Genomic DNA, 14,306 nt, shown 5'->3' with positions numbered 1-14,306 from the left:
TCAAACGACAGTTTAACAATTGAAATTCTATCTAGGACTTCCTCAGTCACAATAGTCTTTAAAGAGAAATCCATCAGGAAAATAGTAACTTAACAAGACCCGACCTTAATGGTTAGGTTCTAAACGATTATAACAATATAGACTTAAGCTATCTGACCCGGTGGTCATAAGTAAAACTGGAATGGGATGGTTCACTAGCTCCCTTACTTTGTACCATTTCCTGTATCTGTGTCGTGGCTCGATGTAGGTTTTACATATATTAGTTTCCAATCAAGACTTTAAGTTATGTAGGTGGTATTTTTTATGTATAAATTAATTTTAACTCTTACTCAGATGTGTAACTTTTTTTTTCAGTTGTAACGTGTTCATTAAGCTGTTTTTTTTAGAAAAACAACCATGCAATTAATCATCATAGCGTTGTGTTTTACATGTATTTCACCAGCAGATAACAAACACATCGTCTTCATAAGCAATGCTGTATGTTTTCCTGAGGCATATAATATGACGGTTTTACATTACAATAAAACCGATATTATGTGCCGAGAAAACATACAGCATTGCCAGAAGTTCTTCCTGGTGAAGACGACTATGAGCTCCGTAAATGACATCGGCTGCCTCGTCCTGGCTGGCGAGTGAAATAGCAACAGAACAGGTAGTACCAACCGTAGCTGATACCAACTGTCAACGGCGAAAGACCGCGAAATTTAAGCTAAGTATACAATGCGTCTTCATAAGCAATGCTGTATGTTTTCTCGGCACATAATATCGGTTTTATTGTAATGTAAAACCGTCATATTGTTAATAAAACACAAGTAGGTACTGGAGTGTCTCTGATACGCTTAGCTATATACGAGCGGCGCACGACACGACATGCATGAGCGGCACGCGGCACAACATATCGGCAATTGACTTATTTATCGTTCGGAAATACAAATAACGAGTAATTGCATTTATTATGTTTTTTTTTTCGCAACCCTTTTTTTATTCGCACGTCCTTCCGGCGCGGCAACGTGACGAACACGATCCGTCCACAAGCGCGGCCGGCTCGCGGGCGCGGCGCTAGCGGGGCCGTATCGCGGGCGCGGCCGCAAATGTTTGCGAACTTTTATTTAACCCTGCCCCTGCTCGAGCCCCTTCTGAATTCGACCGGCCGGCTCCGGCGTGCGGCTCTGCCGTGCGTTCACATTGCACACGCGTACATATAAATACTTATTTACAAGAAATAATTATAACGTTTTTGTTATTTGCCAGCAGCTATTTTTGATATAAACTTTTCGTTTTATTATTTCTCCAGAGAAGAATAAGAAGATAGTTTTTTGTTTTTAATATTGCAATAGATAGTATAAAAATTGTTGTCATGTCACGACAGCGATATAACGTTTTCTTCAACATTTGTACAATGTAGGTCGCTGAGTGGTCTGTCTGCACGACACGAGCAGTGAACAGTGCCACTAGGGTAAAATACTTACATTTGCACTGACGCTGCATACAGCAATGCAATTTTATAATAATAATAATAATTCATTTATTTAACATAAATAGAGTACAGTTATTAAGATGTTACAGAATCGTTGAGTGCGGCCTTTTAGTTTAACTTTAAGTTTAACTTATATTCAGTTTTATTGATTATTATGATTATATTATCTGTTATAGGAATAATGTTTGAAGTACACGTTTCAAAGTTTCATATTACAGATCCCTTTGTGGAAAACATCTAGAATCGCATTCGGAAGAATCACTCGCACTCTAGAGAGGCACTCGGTGCGGCGCGAGCGTTCCGGCCGACTGGTGGACGGAGGGGAAGGCCGTTGAAGGTCCAACAGTTTACGGAGCGAAAGATCCAGTCCTATTGGAGACTGTTTCAGTATTCTTATTCAAACCGTATCGAGATCGTCATAAACATTGCAAAGCTCTGTCGCGCGCACTTTCCCTAGCGCTCGCCGCCGCATTATGTACTCGTTACTGTTACAAGCGCCTTCATATGTACATATAAAACTGGTTCAAGAGCGCCATTACTTTCGTTAAACTTCACCAAATCGCCGCCGCCGCCGCCGCCGCCGCCTCCACGTCGACCGCGTGCATGCGTCTTGTTTACTCTCGTACAATATTTTAAACCCACGTATTATTCACCACAAAATTAATCAATCTCGTACCAATGAACCATAGCTAGTCTTGTAATTTTAGAAAGCGAAATGCTTTCTTAATAGACACTATTTAATGCACGGTCAATAATGTAGATTAACATTAGGTTTTTAACATTAATGTACATACATAACTATGTAATTATTTTTTGGGAAGGAATTACATTTTTATTAAATTGCATTATTCTTATTTGATATCTTTTTTTAATTTTTTACATAAAACATAAAAAGGTTTAAATATAGAGGGTTACTGTTCTTCTTACCACGATTAAGCTGTTTGAAGAATCCCGTTTCTTACGAACAGTATATAAGTAAAAACCACGAAAGTTTGAAGCTATATATAGAGACGGTGTTTCAATTACATTTTAGCTTAAACAGTTGTCAACCTTTTGCTGATATTAGACATTACCAGAAATCATGATTATTGAAATAGGATTGTGCGTAGGTTTACGAAATATCATCTTAACAAGTAAATGAAAAAGTACTTTTACCGGAAAAAGTTTTTTTGATACATATTTCAAGGTAAAACATAATATTTAATAACTAAGTCTATATTGTCTATCACCCGCGGTCAAAGCGTTCAAAACTCATGTTTTACTGAACAGTGTTTGTCGAAATTTACCTTTCATTTGAAGAACATCTTATGATTCATCAAGTGAATACTCTAAAATAAATACAAATCACATAACTTTTGGGCGCCGTAATAACTAACTAGTTGGTGAATCTTATCTGTTACAGTTTTTCATTTTACAGTAACATATATCATACAAATACCCGGATTGTGCAATCCATGATGAAAACTGTTTTTTTATCCGTTTCGTGCCTCATATTATTGGTTTGTTCAAAAGGAGTATTTCAGTGATGCAGCTCCGGGGCCATTGAAACTATGCTCTATTCTCTTTCTTTTTATTAATACTTTATAGAAATGTACTCATACATTCAATCGTTAATAACTTATCACTTACAGACTTGTATATAAATATGTAACCTGCGCGCGTCCCACGGCGCTGCGCGGCGGGCGCGCGGTCCCCACGCGGTCCCCACGCGGCCCCCACGCGGCCCCCACGCGGTGGATACGCGGCGGTCACTTGTCACTGTTTGTCGTTAAACTAACAGCCAATAGAACGGCCGAGACGTTCATGTCGTTTACGTTCACTTCATTATACTATTTAACACATATACAAATACGTATGTAAATACAAACGGCGCTCGGCGACCAGAGTCGCAGACCGAGCTTGCGCCCGGCGCGGGTCAGCACACCGTCTCCATGGGCAGGCGCGCGGGGGGCGCGGCGGGCGCGGGGGGCGCGGGGGGTGCGGCGGGCGCGGCGGGCACGACGGTCGGCTGCGGCGCGGGCGCGGCTGTGGTGTGCGTGAGTGACTCCCCGCAGGAGGGCAGGTGCGAGGAGGAGTGCGCGGCGTGGCGCGCGTGTCGGCCACGTCGCGCGCACAGCGCCGCCGCCGCGCGCTTGGCGGCCGCCCACGCGTGCGGCTGGCAGCCCGCCACCAGGAAGATGAAGAGGCCCTGCAGCGCGTTCAGCAGGTCGGTGGCGTACCAGAGGTAGGCCGGCCCGCCCGCCGCCCACGACACCACGTCGGCCACCCACGTCACGCCCATCACCACCACCAGCTTGGCGCACACGCGGCCCAGCGCCGCCCTGCGCGACACAACGAACACCTGCACTTTCATTTCCTATCCGAATCCTAAGTTGAACTGTGGACGGAGTTGCGCTCCGGCTAATGTTTCGTTTGTAAGAACGCTTTGAGCACATTTATTTATTTATTTTATATTCGACAAAAATTTGAGATACCGTGTAGTGTCGCGAAATGTTAAATTTTAAAACGTTATAAAGATGATTGTAGCGGTTTCCTAAACGGAAGTTGATGTCACGGGAGCGTCGCGAAGCGTCCTTTTCGTTATTCAGACGACACAGCTCGCTGTGCTTTAGAAGAGATACATGAGTCGAGGAGAGAGTACAATACATAATGTAAAGCATCAGAGAAAGAGAAGGGAACGCACCTCTCGGATGTGGACTTGACCTCGTCGCGGCGCCAGAGGCCACAGGTGAGTTGGCGCGTGGTGGACACGAAGAGTGCCAGGTTGACGAGCAGCAGCACGCCCACCGGGCCGAAGAAGTAGACGAGCACCTCGGCGTCGCCGTAGAACCAACAGCGGCGCACGGCGAAGCGCGGGCGCAGATAGCCCGCCGCCGCAGCCGCCGGCAGCCGGTCCAGCAGCGCGCCCGCGCCCGCCAGCGCCAGCGGCGCGCCCCACGCGTACACCTGGTACACGCGCAGCCGGCACGCCTCCTGTCCGCGCTCCAGCGACGTGGGCCGGAAGTCCCTGCGCACACGCACCACGCTCTACACTCGCCACTCCACTCGGCACTCCACCCGTCACAATGACGGAGAAAACCCTTTTTTAATCCGTTTCGTGGCTAACAACAGTCAACAACGTCAGAAAACAACTAAAGTCAATGGTTTAGTCAACGTTTCATTGTGTTCACAGTTTACCTATTTGTACCGGCAGCTAGTAACTATGGCTAGTGCTTTCATACGGCTGTTGATGTGACGAACTGACGACATTTACAATGTGATTGTGAAATACATATAATATGAACACTTCTTGTGTAATTTGACATTGTATTCTATTGTTAGAGTCTTTAATTGCATAGTGACACGGAAAAGATCTATATTACGGGTGGATTTCTCTTCTTGTTGTCATGTCAGGCGAAGTCAGAATTTTGATATCTCTCAGTGAATAAAGTTTTGAGAGACCAATGCAGGACTATTATCAAGAATATAGAGGTGGTAAAGAATAATAGTACCACCGAAGTATATGGCGATAACTACCTACTAGCGAAAAGAGCTTAAAGTTTTTCTATCTATAATGTTTTCTTACTCATTTTTATTTATGGCATATTTTTAGAAGTAATTTTGAATTATGTAGTTTAGAATATATTTAATTTTAAGAAATTCCTCCCAAGTAGGGTTGGCGACAGGCAGGCGGCCGGCCGTAAAAACTTAAGCCAACACTTTAAAGTTTATAAAACCTTGTGTGCCGACCTAACGTGAATGGGAAAAGGCCAGGGAGATGATGATGAATCTTTAATAAAAATAAAGTTAAAACGGACATCTTACTCACCTGAAAGTCCACCAAATGTTAAAGCACATTGTGTTGAGCCAGAAGAACGCCGAGAGGAACAGGAAGTGCATACACACGGCTGCAGCGTCCGAGACAAACCCGCGCCAACGCCGCATCACACCACATGCACAGAGCAAACACGTTATTTAGCACGGCGGCCGGCTGAGTACAGGGCGCAGGGCGCAGGGCGCAGGGCGCACACTCACCGAGCGCGCGGCACACAGCAGGCGGCACGCGATCCCCCGCCAATTGCGTCGCGGCCAGCAGCACATCACCCAGCATGAGCGCCGCCACATAGTGAGTCTGGCATCGCCAGTGCAGCGCGTGGTGTGCCGCCGGTAGCGCAAAGCTCGCCGCCAGCGTGGCCGCCAGGAACGCCGCACCTACGGCCAGCCCCGCGCCGTACAGCGCGTGGTGCGCCGGCCCGCCACCCACCGCGCGCGCCGCCGCCTCGCAAGCTAGCACGCGCGCGCCCGACGCGCCTTGCACCGATTCCGCGCACCACGCGCCGCCCGCCAAGCGCGCCCAGCCGCCCGCCGCCCGCAGCCGCAGCGCGCCGCCCGTCTCCAGCCGCGCCCCACCCAGCGCGCCTGCCACCGCATACCGCGATCCCTCCGCGCACGCCGGCCAGCCGAAGCCCACGTCGCTGCCGTTGGCGAGTGCGCGAAGCTCCTCCAGCACGGCCGCCGGTCCCTCAGCCTCCGCGCCCGGCTCGTCCGCGCAATGCGCACCGTCGAAGCCCTGACCCTCGGCGCAACACTTGGTCGGGCCGCGCGGTACGTCCTCCTCGCAGACGAGCGCGCCGCCCTCGTCCGCGCAATAGCGCGCCGGCGGCAGGGCGTGCGTGGTGCCGCGCAGCAGCAGCGAGCCGTTGTTAGCTAGCAGGGCGTAGGGCGCGGCGTGTTCGGGCAGCACGCGCAGCGCGGCACAGCTCGGAAGCGCCGCGTCCAGCGTCCGCCAATGCTGCGGTAGGCGGCCGCGCTCTAGGAAAGTGTTACGAGCGGGCGCGTACACGAGCGGGGCCCAGGCGGGCGCGCCGGGTGCTGGCGGCGCGCAGGCGGCGGCGGCGCGTGCGGGCTCGAGCGCGGCGGCCCGCAACGCCTCAGGCGAGAGGCTCTGGCCGGCGGGGCAGCAGCGCGGCACGTCGAGCGGTGCGAGCTTTGCGCCCGCGGCCGCGCTCACCGCGCCTAGCACCAGCAGCGCTCGGAGCATGGCGACACTCTCACCGCATATTACCGTCAAACGTTTCACTTTCCACCCTATTTAAAATAATCACAACACTTCCTTCGGCCAATTCTGATCGCTCGTGTTAATTATTTCACTTAATAGAATTGGATCTAAATTTATTGTTTTCGTAAACCAGACGAAGCACAGATCGGGATGTAAACATTTCCTCCGCGAAGATCGAGAAGCACGTGGGAGCGAGAGTCGATATCGAACGACACGTCCTTTCCCCGCGGGCGGCGGCGATGCACTGCTGTCGGCTATGCTATGCTGCTTAGTGCTCGCCGAGTGCCGCGGCCCGCGTCGCCGGCGGCCGCTGCGCTGCACGAATGTATTAGTGCAGGCGCCCGCCAGGACCACTTTCGTTTGCAAAAGTCGCCGCCTGCATTCTGATTTCTGATAATATGTGTAGTTTGGTCAACAAACCCTGAACGTTAGCAAACAACAACAACATGTCGATGTTATTGTTGCTTCCTGGCTGACTGCGGCGGACTTCTATATAGATTTTGGTTTTGCGTGCATAGGATCCCTTAATAACGTATTGTTACGTTGAATATTATTATTATTAAATAATAATGATAAGTTCGTCAAAATTTTTGGCACACATCCTCACTACCATTCTATATTACCCCGAATCTTCCACATTTAGTTGTTTCAATAATATTGCCGACCCCCTCCCCCGTTCTCATCTCTTTCCCTAATCCAATTTCTAACACAGTCTTTTATTTTCAACTCAATATTAACTTCTTCGATAACTTCTAATAGTATTAAATTTATAGTATGCTTATAAAGTGTTTTCCACTGTTTCCTAAAAGTCATCCCAGTAGTCTTTACGAATCGACAGCTTATACTGGGCTGGTATAATGAAAACAACCAGACATAATATTAATTTTACGCTATGATATTGAATGATTTTTAGTTTGTAAATCCTACCTACCTAATTACCAAAAATATTTTAATATACAGACAAAATCAGTTATTTGCGCACTAAAATCATTGAATATTACGAAAATATTTTCTAGTTCTGTTTCTATTCACCTCGTTGTATCACTTAAAAGATACAGATGATTAAATTAAAATGTCTCACAAATAAAACAATAAGCAATATACTATTTGACTTGCTAAAACTTATTTTAAAAAATAGTAAATTAATCGATGTGCGCTGGCCGCGACTTTGAGAAAAGCTAAAAGTTTCGCTTCATTTTCGAACTGTTCGAGTCTCGATAATGCCAGACAGCTTAAATTTTCAACATAATTTCTACTTTTGTAGACATATCAAGTATCAATTATCCAGCTTTTATCAACAAGAAACTACGCGAGCAATCTGTATGTTGAATTGAATTAGAATGTCGCAAACTACATACACAGTACACACTGTTAACAAAAACCTGCAGCGTTTACGTGACGTCGAACGCCAACGCGCGTTGGGGTACGAATACGATGGTGTTGATTTTGATATAAATGTTACGGCAAATGTGATTAATTGAAAATTATAATTTTTTGTCAATCAATATTAATAAATACCAAAAGTCAAGGTAAAAGTAAGAAATTTAAAGGTGATTTTATTTATAATTGAACCTTAACAAAAACAAACTGTATAATAGGTTTAGAACATTTTAAATAAAGTCAAAAACAATTTAACAAGTGAAAATGTCTGTGTTTCTCTTCTGTGATACTTCGTCCGCGCGGAATTAAAAAGAACTTAATTAATAGCCTATGTTTTCTTACAATGTTCTACATCTGTGCCTAAGTTCAGCAATATCCGTTGAGACGTTCTGGAGGTACCTTCAAACAAACATCCATCCATCCAAACATTCACATTTATAAAATTAGGAAGAAGTAAGATTTACCAAATCGCGATGTTATTATTAGTGATAGAAAATTGGTCATCGTTTTTAATTTATTAAATTTATCGTAACATTACATCTAACGGAACAGAATCCTAAGTGGTTGCGGCGTTGAAAGTGAAAGTGCCTGGTGCTGGTGTGTTTAGCACGGGCCGGATCGCGAGGTGCAGCGCCATCTGTTAGCCGCACGCTGTCAACGCATTCAGCAAGTAAAAACTGTCAGTTCTCAACGCATGGGCTAGATGGCGGTGCTTGTTATCAAAGAATCTATCGATCGATAATACATTTATATAAAATGATAATAAATGTGTATAGTAAGTATACTCTAGAAATTACGAAAATGTTGTATTGGTTGTAGCGCAATATTTTATGCTTATTTGATTTTCGCCATTTTGGTGTTGATGGTTGCGGTTGCTAGCGGTGATGAAGATTCTAATTAATAATAGAGACAGAATTGTGAGAGAGAGATCTGTCAGGTACATCACGAGATGTTTAAGTCGGAACGAAGCAAAAGCTGTCATTTCCAAGCAATGACTTATCTATTCTAAAGAGATCCTCAATGATCCTAGCACGAATAATTGTGACAGTTTTTTTTTAATATTACAAGGTGGCAAACGAGCAAGCGGCCACATTAATTCACCGAAATAGCGAAGCGAACGCTGCCCATAGACATTCGCAATTGCAAATGCGATGCCTACCCTAATTCGACGAAGGAGGAGACGCACAAAAAGAGAATATTTAACCTTCCTATGCATCTTCTTCTCCATCAAATCCACATCCCCTTTCCATCCTTTCCTTATAAGAAAAGGGTGGAAAGGGACAGAGGACTAAAATTAGGCCTCCGGCACCATACTCATCAGACGAAACGCGGAATTACTTCCACTTCACGCATGTCTTCTGTGTGGTCGTGGTATTTCACCGGGTGAGCTGACCAATTCGTGCAAAGGATGTTGTTGCTGGCGTCTACCACTGTTAAAATTGCCTTCGCCTCGCCCGATAGGGGGCGCTGCACACATTTTGTCGATGACGATACAATAACGCTTGTCACAAATATTTGTGCCAAGTCCACTGATCAAGAATAGGCATATCTTACTAATATTATAAATGCGAATGTTTAGATGGACGGATGGATGTTTGTAAGAAGGATCAGAACGACTCAACGGATCTTGATGAAATTTGGCACAGATGTAGAATGTAGTCTGGTGGAACACATAGGCTTATTAAGTTTTTTAAATGCCCCCGGACGATTCGCAAGCGATAGCTAGTGAATAATAAAACAAAGTTATTCTGTAAAACAGAAATTTCATGCGGATGAAGCCGCCCGGGAACAGAGAGTAAGTTATATTTTTGGTCCTACTAGAGGTCAGCGATCTTGTGACACTTTTTTGACATTGACAGCCATCTAGCTTATGCAATAAACTTTTGTTTCCAATCTTGTTTTTTAGTTTTAGAGATTTTTACACAGCTTCTCCCGACAATATTAATGCATTTTAAGACATCATTGAAGTCATCTACCTCCACAAAGCTTTTGCTCCGTCCATTAAAAAACACGTGTGTGTATGTAAAGAAACGCGCTGTCTGTCTGAGAGGGCGGGTGTTTAAAAATGACTGATTCGTGAGTGGGTCATCTATACCATATATATGTATCATCTGTTGTTAACGTTGTCACTGTATAAGGTCTTTCATTTAAATATGTTAAAATGTCGCCAGAAATGAAATACTTTGAAACATAAAATAGAACTTTATTAACGGACCGCAGGCCGAGCTCCTGCCACTGGAGCGATATCGTCTATTTACAAATATATACAATTCATTTAATCGCATAAAACAAAAATATAATAATAAAATAGTCCTATAGTAGTATGTGAGAGGGGGGGAGGGCGTCAGACGGGCGCGTGGGGGGCGGGGGGCTCGCGCGTGCCGTAGTGCGGGGGGTTGGCCCAGGGGTCGTAGCCCAGCACGGAGAGCATGGGCGCGAGCTCGGCCATGTCTGCGCGCACGTCGCCCGGCAGCTGGCCCACCCACTTGTCCAGCGCGTCCAGGTTCACCGGCCGCACCACCTGGTCCGAGGAGCGCTCCACGCTGCACACGACACACCTCGCACCTCACACCTCACTCAACATCGGGCTTTTCACTGCCGAAGCATTGCTACGAGAACATTTTGTCGTCGCTCCCGTTCTCTTTTAAATAACTGATACAAGTACTTTGACAGTGGAAGCCACCATTTATAGTTGAATAAAAGAAATGGTGATTAAATAGCAAGTGTTAGGTTAATATACATATCTAATTGTTACTTCACAATTATCATCTGTACATGTAAACTGTGAATGAACACAAGCATGACTGATTTCTTGATGATCAGTGAAGTAGGACAAAGGCCCCTTACTGTTGCATATGTTACTGGTTAATTTAGTTAAAACTATATTTATTAAGTAATTAGCAAAATAAATTTATTAAATAGGATACGAAATATGTATATTAGAGAAAGTCTGAAAGTAGCACCGGTAGTAGAAAAATTGAGAAGTAAAAGGTTAGCGTGGTGTGGACATGTTATGAGGAGGGAAGAATCGCGTGTGGCAAAAGGAACGTTTAGTATGAGTATGGAGGTACACCGGTAGAGGTAGGCCTAGGAAAAGATGAATGGATTGCGAGAAAGATGACATGATCAAGAAGGGGGTGACAATGGAGATGACGACAGACAGATTCATTTGGTGGACGGAAACCTGGTGCACCGACCCTACGTAGGTGGGAGAGGTCAAGGAGATGATGATATGTTTATTAAGTATAAGTGTATGGTGCATTAATAAAAATAGCAGTCATACTTGGAGAGTGCGACGCCATTGGGCTGGTTAATGTAGCGCTCGTGGTGCAGCACGGCCTCGTGCCAGGGCAGCTCGAGGAAGGCCAGCACGCGGCGCATGGTGGCCGCCGGCGCCAGCACCAGCTCCTCGTAGCGCACCATCAGGCAGCGCGCCGGCCCCAGCGACCGGCACTGCTGGTACATCAGCTCCACCGCGTGGTTCCACTTGCTCAGGCACTGCCGGTAGCTCGACAGGTCGAACCCCGTGATGGTCACCTGCCACACCGCCTCACGTCACCGATGTAATACAACTCCCGACCCTCCGTATTCTTATTTATGAAGCACGTGCTTTGCAAACGATTTAAAATAGTAAATAAATAGAACATGCACCTTGCGAGTTATGATCGAGTGAACTGTGGCTCGGCCGTCGCGGACCATGAAGAGAAATTTAGCATTGGGGAACAACTCGAGCACATACGTGCCCATCTTGAGCACGAGCGGGTCCTTGTTGCAGAGACGCGGCGCGGGGTCCCCGTGGCGCACGATCACCTCCAGGCAGAAGGCGGCGATGGCGTTGTCCAGCACCGCCTTGGACACGCCCGCCTGCTCCAGTCGCACGCTCTCCTTCTGCGAGCGCATCCAATGCTGCCGCATCTGCAGGATGCGCGGCACCACGCGCGTCTCCTGCCCGCACCGCACGTCCGGGTGCGCGTCCAGCATCGCGCGCATCAACGTGGTGCCCGAGCGCGGCACGCCGCCGATGAAGATGAGCGGCAACTCGCGCCCCGCCACCGGCCCGGCGCCCACCGCGTCTGTCGCACCTCGCCCCGCGCCCACGCCCCGCCGCGTCGCCCACGCCCACACGAGCAGCGCGCCCACCGCCAGCAGCGCCGCCACGCGCCAGCGCGCGCCCGCTCCGCGCCACATCCCTCACGCACTCCCGCCCCTGAAAACAACTCCTTATCATTTGCTGTTCTTCTTCTTCATTTTTATCTCTTTCATGTCAGTATGTTGAAGAAGAGAAGTAAATAGCGAGCGAGGAGAAGTTATGTATTTTTGCTATTTATATTTTTTCCAAAGAAAATTTGAAATATACCAGATTATGTTTAAATTTGTTTTTTATATGTACCTTTAAGTGTAAAAAAACTATAAGCAAATTATTTCTTGATACCATGCCGTTCCACAGAAATATGTACATTGTTGATTAGTAGACAACACACATGCATCGTTAAGAAATTAATTATATCCATTAAAGATTTTAGAGAATAGTAATTTTGGTAAGTAGAGAAGACTTAAATCATCATATGTTGGATGTATTATGGAGGCTTCATTTATGCTTCATTTCATCTCAATCAATGCATAAAAAAATTAATGAAAAGCAAGAGTTTTGGATTTATATTCCAGTACAATTTGAATTTTATATAAAATAGACTACAGTTTAGCTTAGAGAATGTGAGTGTGACACTAACAGAGCTGCGCGCGCTCACCAGATCTAGTCTACGCAAGTCATGCGATGTTTAGCAACATGTTCATCTTAAACTTTGCACTATACTTTTAGAATAATTTGATTTAGATACAAAATATTAAAAATACAAAATAACATAATAATGTGTATGTTTAACATTGTATGCATTAGTCCATTGCGCCAACGCTACATCAATAACACAGAAAGGTCCAATGCTCCCTCTGTATTGGATCTGTGAAACTTTTATAATTAACATTAACAAAAATTTACCATTTTTAATATATGTACAGATAGATAAAAGCAACACAAATGAAAATAGAACAAACAATGTAACCTTAACTTAACATTAGTGAACAAATATCTCTGTTCCAGTATAAAGTAAATACAAGTGTTTGTTATGTGAAAAATGGTTTTACCCAACACTAATTCATACCTAATAATACTAAATAAATGTAACTAAATACCATTTGACTAAATTAAATGGTATACAATATTAATGGAATACAAAAACAATATATAAAATGTGTATTGAAAACTTACGAGAAACGTATTTGTGGCTGTTATATTAAAATGTTCCTGTAACAATTGTTCAACCTAGTCAATGTGCTAACAAACATCAAAGCATACTACTCTAAATGTACATATTCTCTTGGCAACATGTGGCAAGTCTCATTCAAACTTTAACACTTCAATAGCGTTTAAAAATGATTCAAAATTGTTATACAAATTTATGCCCAGATATGTCCAATTGCTGTTGAGAATCTCCATTGATCACAGTTTACATTTATTCATGTTGCTAAGGATCACAGAAATATTTTTCCAATTTTCACCCCGTAAATTGGTAAAATTTTGATCCTACAAGACTCACCAAACATTTTGTATTTTTTTACAATTTGAATCCTTGCAAACAGTTATAAAAGGCTAATTAAAATTGTGGTGGCGTCGGGCGTCACTCACCTACATTAAAATACGTTACGAGTATCTTCTTTCTGCTACTGCCAACACATCTTGTTGGTTTACACAAATATTGTTGTAAAGTTTATAGTCTCAAATAACTTGACTAAATAATGTCAACATGAAAACAAAGCTGCAAATTTCATATATGCTTAATGATATCAATTTTGTGCAGTGCAATGGTATAAAGCTTTTAAATTAGAATTAAAAATAATATTTAACGGTTGAAAAATTGCAAATATGAAATTATGAATCATGAAATGTAATGAATTCACCCGTCAGCCCAAGTCAGCCCGACAACGTCAGTGGCTGTCAGCCGACACCTAACGTCAGTTCAATTAACAAATCCAAAGAGTATATTTAAAATTATTACTTAAGACTAGCTGACCCGGCAAACATTGTTTTGTATGTGTTTTTTAATGCCACATTCTAAAAAAAAATGTCTAGAAATATAAGGGGTCGTCACTTAGGGGTGGAATAATAGATAGGCGATTCTTAGATCTACTGAATGTGCATATGAAATTTCATAAAAAATGGGCTTGCCGTTTTGGAGGAGTATGGTAACTAACATTGTGACACGAATAGTTTTTCTATAAGAATATAGCCCATTTTACGAATTCAACAAAAATAATTAAATAATAAAAAATAATTAGCCTATTAAATGTCCGTATCTGTGTAGTTGAAAATACTTTCTTCTTTGTTGCTTACTTTTTTTCTTTGTCTTTGTCAAC

General features: G+C 44.4%; 2 protein-coding genes across 4 annotated transcripts; both read right to left on the bottom strand.

Moving 5' to 3' along the window:
* Nucleotides 1-3,225: 3,225 nt before the first annotated feature.
* Nucleotides 3,226-7,490, bottom strand: LOC106713856 (probable G-protein coupled receptor Mth-like 1). The gene is made up of 5 exons (XM_045686787.1): nucleotides 5,492-7,490; nucleotides 5,286-5,364; nucleotides 4,161-4,484; nucleotides 3,477-3,798; nucleotides 3,226-3,306 (listed from the first exon to the last, which is right to left on the bottom strand). Exons 1-5 carry the CDS (start codon nucleotides 6,495-6,497, stop codon nucleotides 3,226-3,228), a joined length of 1,812 nt encoding a protein of 603 aa, XP_045542743.1. The 5' UTR covers nucleotides 6,498-7,490.
* A 2,315-nt stretch (nucleotides 7,491-9,805) lies between these two features.
* On the bottom strand, nucleotides 9,806-13,884 carry LOC106713855 (protein-tyrosine sulfotransferase). 3 transcript variants are annotated; one of them, XM_045686771.1, is made up of 5 exons: nucleotides 13,579-13,884; nucleotides 13,162-13,197; nucleotides 11,547-12,102; nucleotides 11,179-11,432; nucleotides 9,806-10,438 (listed from the first exon to the last, which is right to left on the bottom strand). In XM_045686771.1, exons 3-5 carry the CDS (start codon nucleotides 12,081-12,083, stop codon nucleotides 10,240-10,242), a joined length of 990 nt encoding a protein of 329 aa, XP_045542727.1. In that variant the 5' UTR covers nucleotides 12,084-12,102; nucleotides 13,162-13,197; nucleotides 13,579-13,884; the 3' UTR covers nucleotides 9,806-10,239. The 3 variants fall into 3 exon arrangements, with proteins under 3 accessions (XP_045542727.1, XP_014362231.2, XP_045542728.1); XM_014506745.2 differs by lacking the exon at nucleotides 13,162-13,197; XM_045686772.1 differs by lacking the exon at nucleotides 13,162-13,197 and having other exon boundaries at nucleotides 13,583-13,884.
* Between the last annotated feature and the right edge of the window lie 422 nt (nucleotides 13,885-14,306).

This window comes from Papilio machaon, chromosome 4, assembly GCF_912999745.1.
Source record: "Papilio machaon chromosome 4, ilPapMach1.1, whole genome shotgun sequence".
Lineage (NCBI taxonomy): Eukaryota > Metazoa > Arthropoda > Insecta > Lepidoptera > Papilionidae > Papilio > Papilio machaon.
This window is presented reverse-complemented; position numbering and strand designations above follow the sequence as displayed.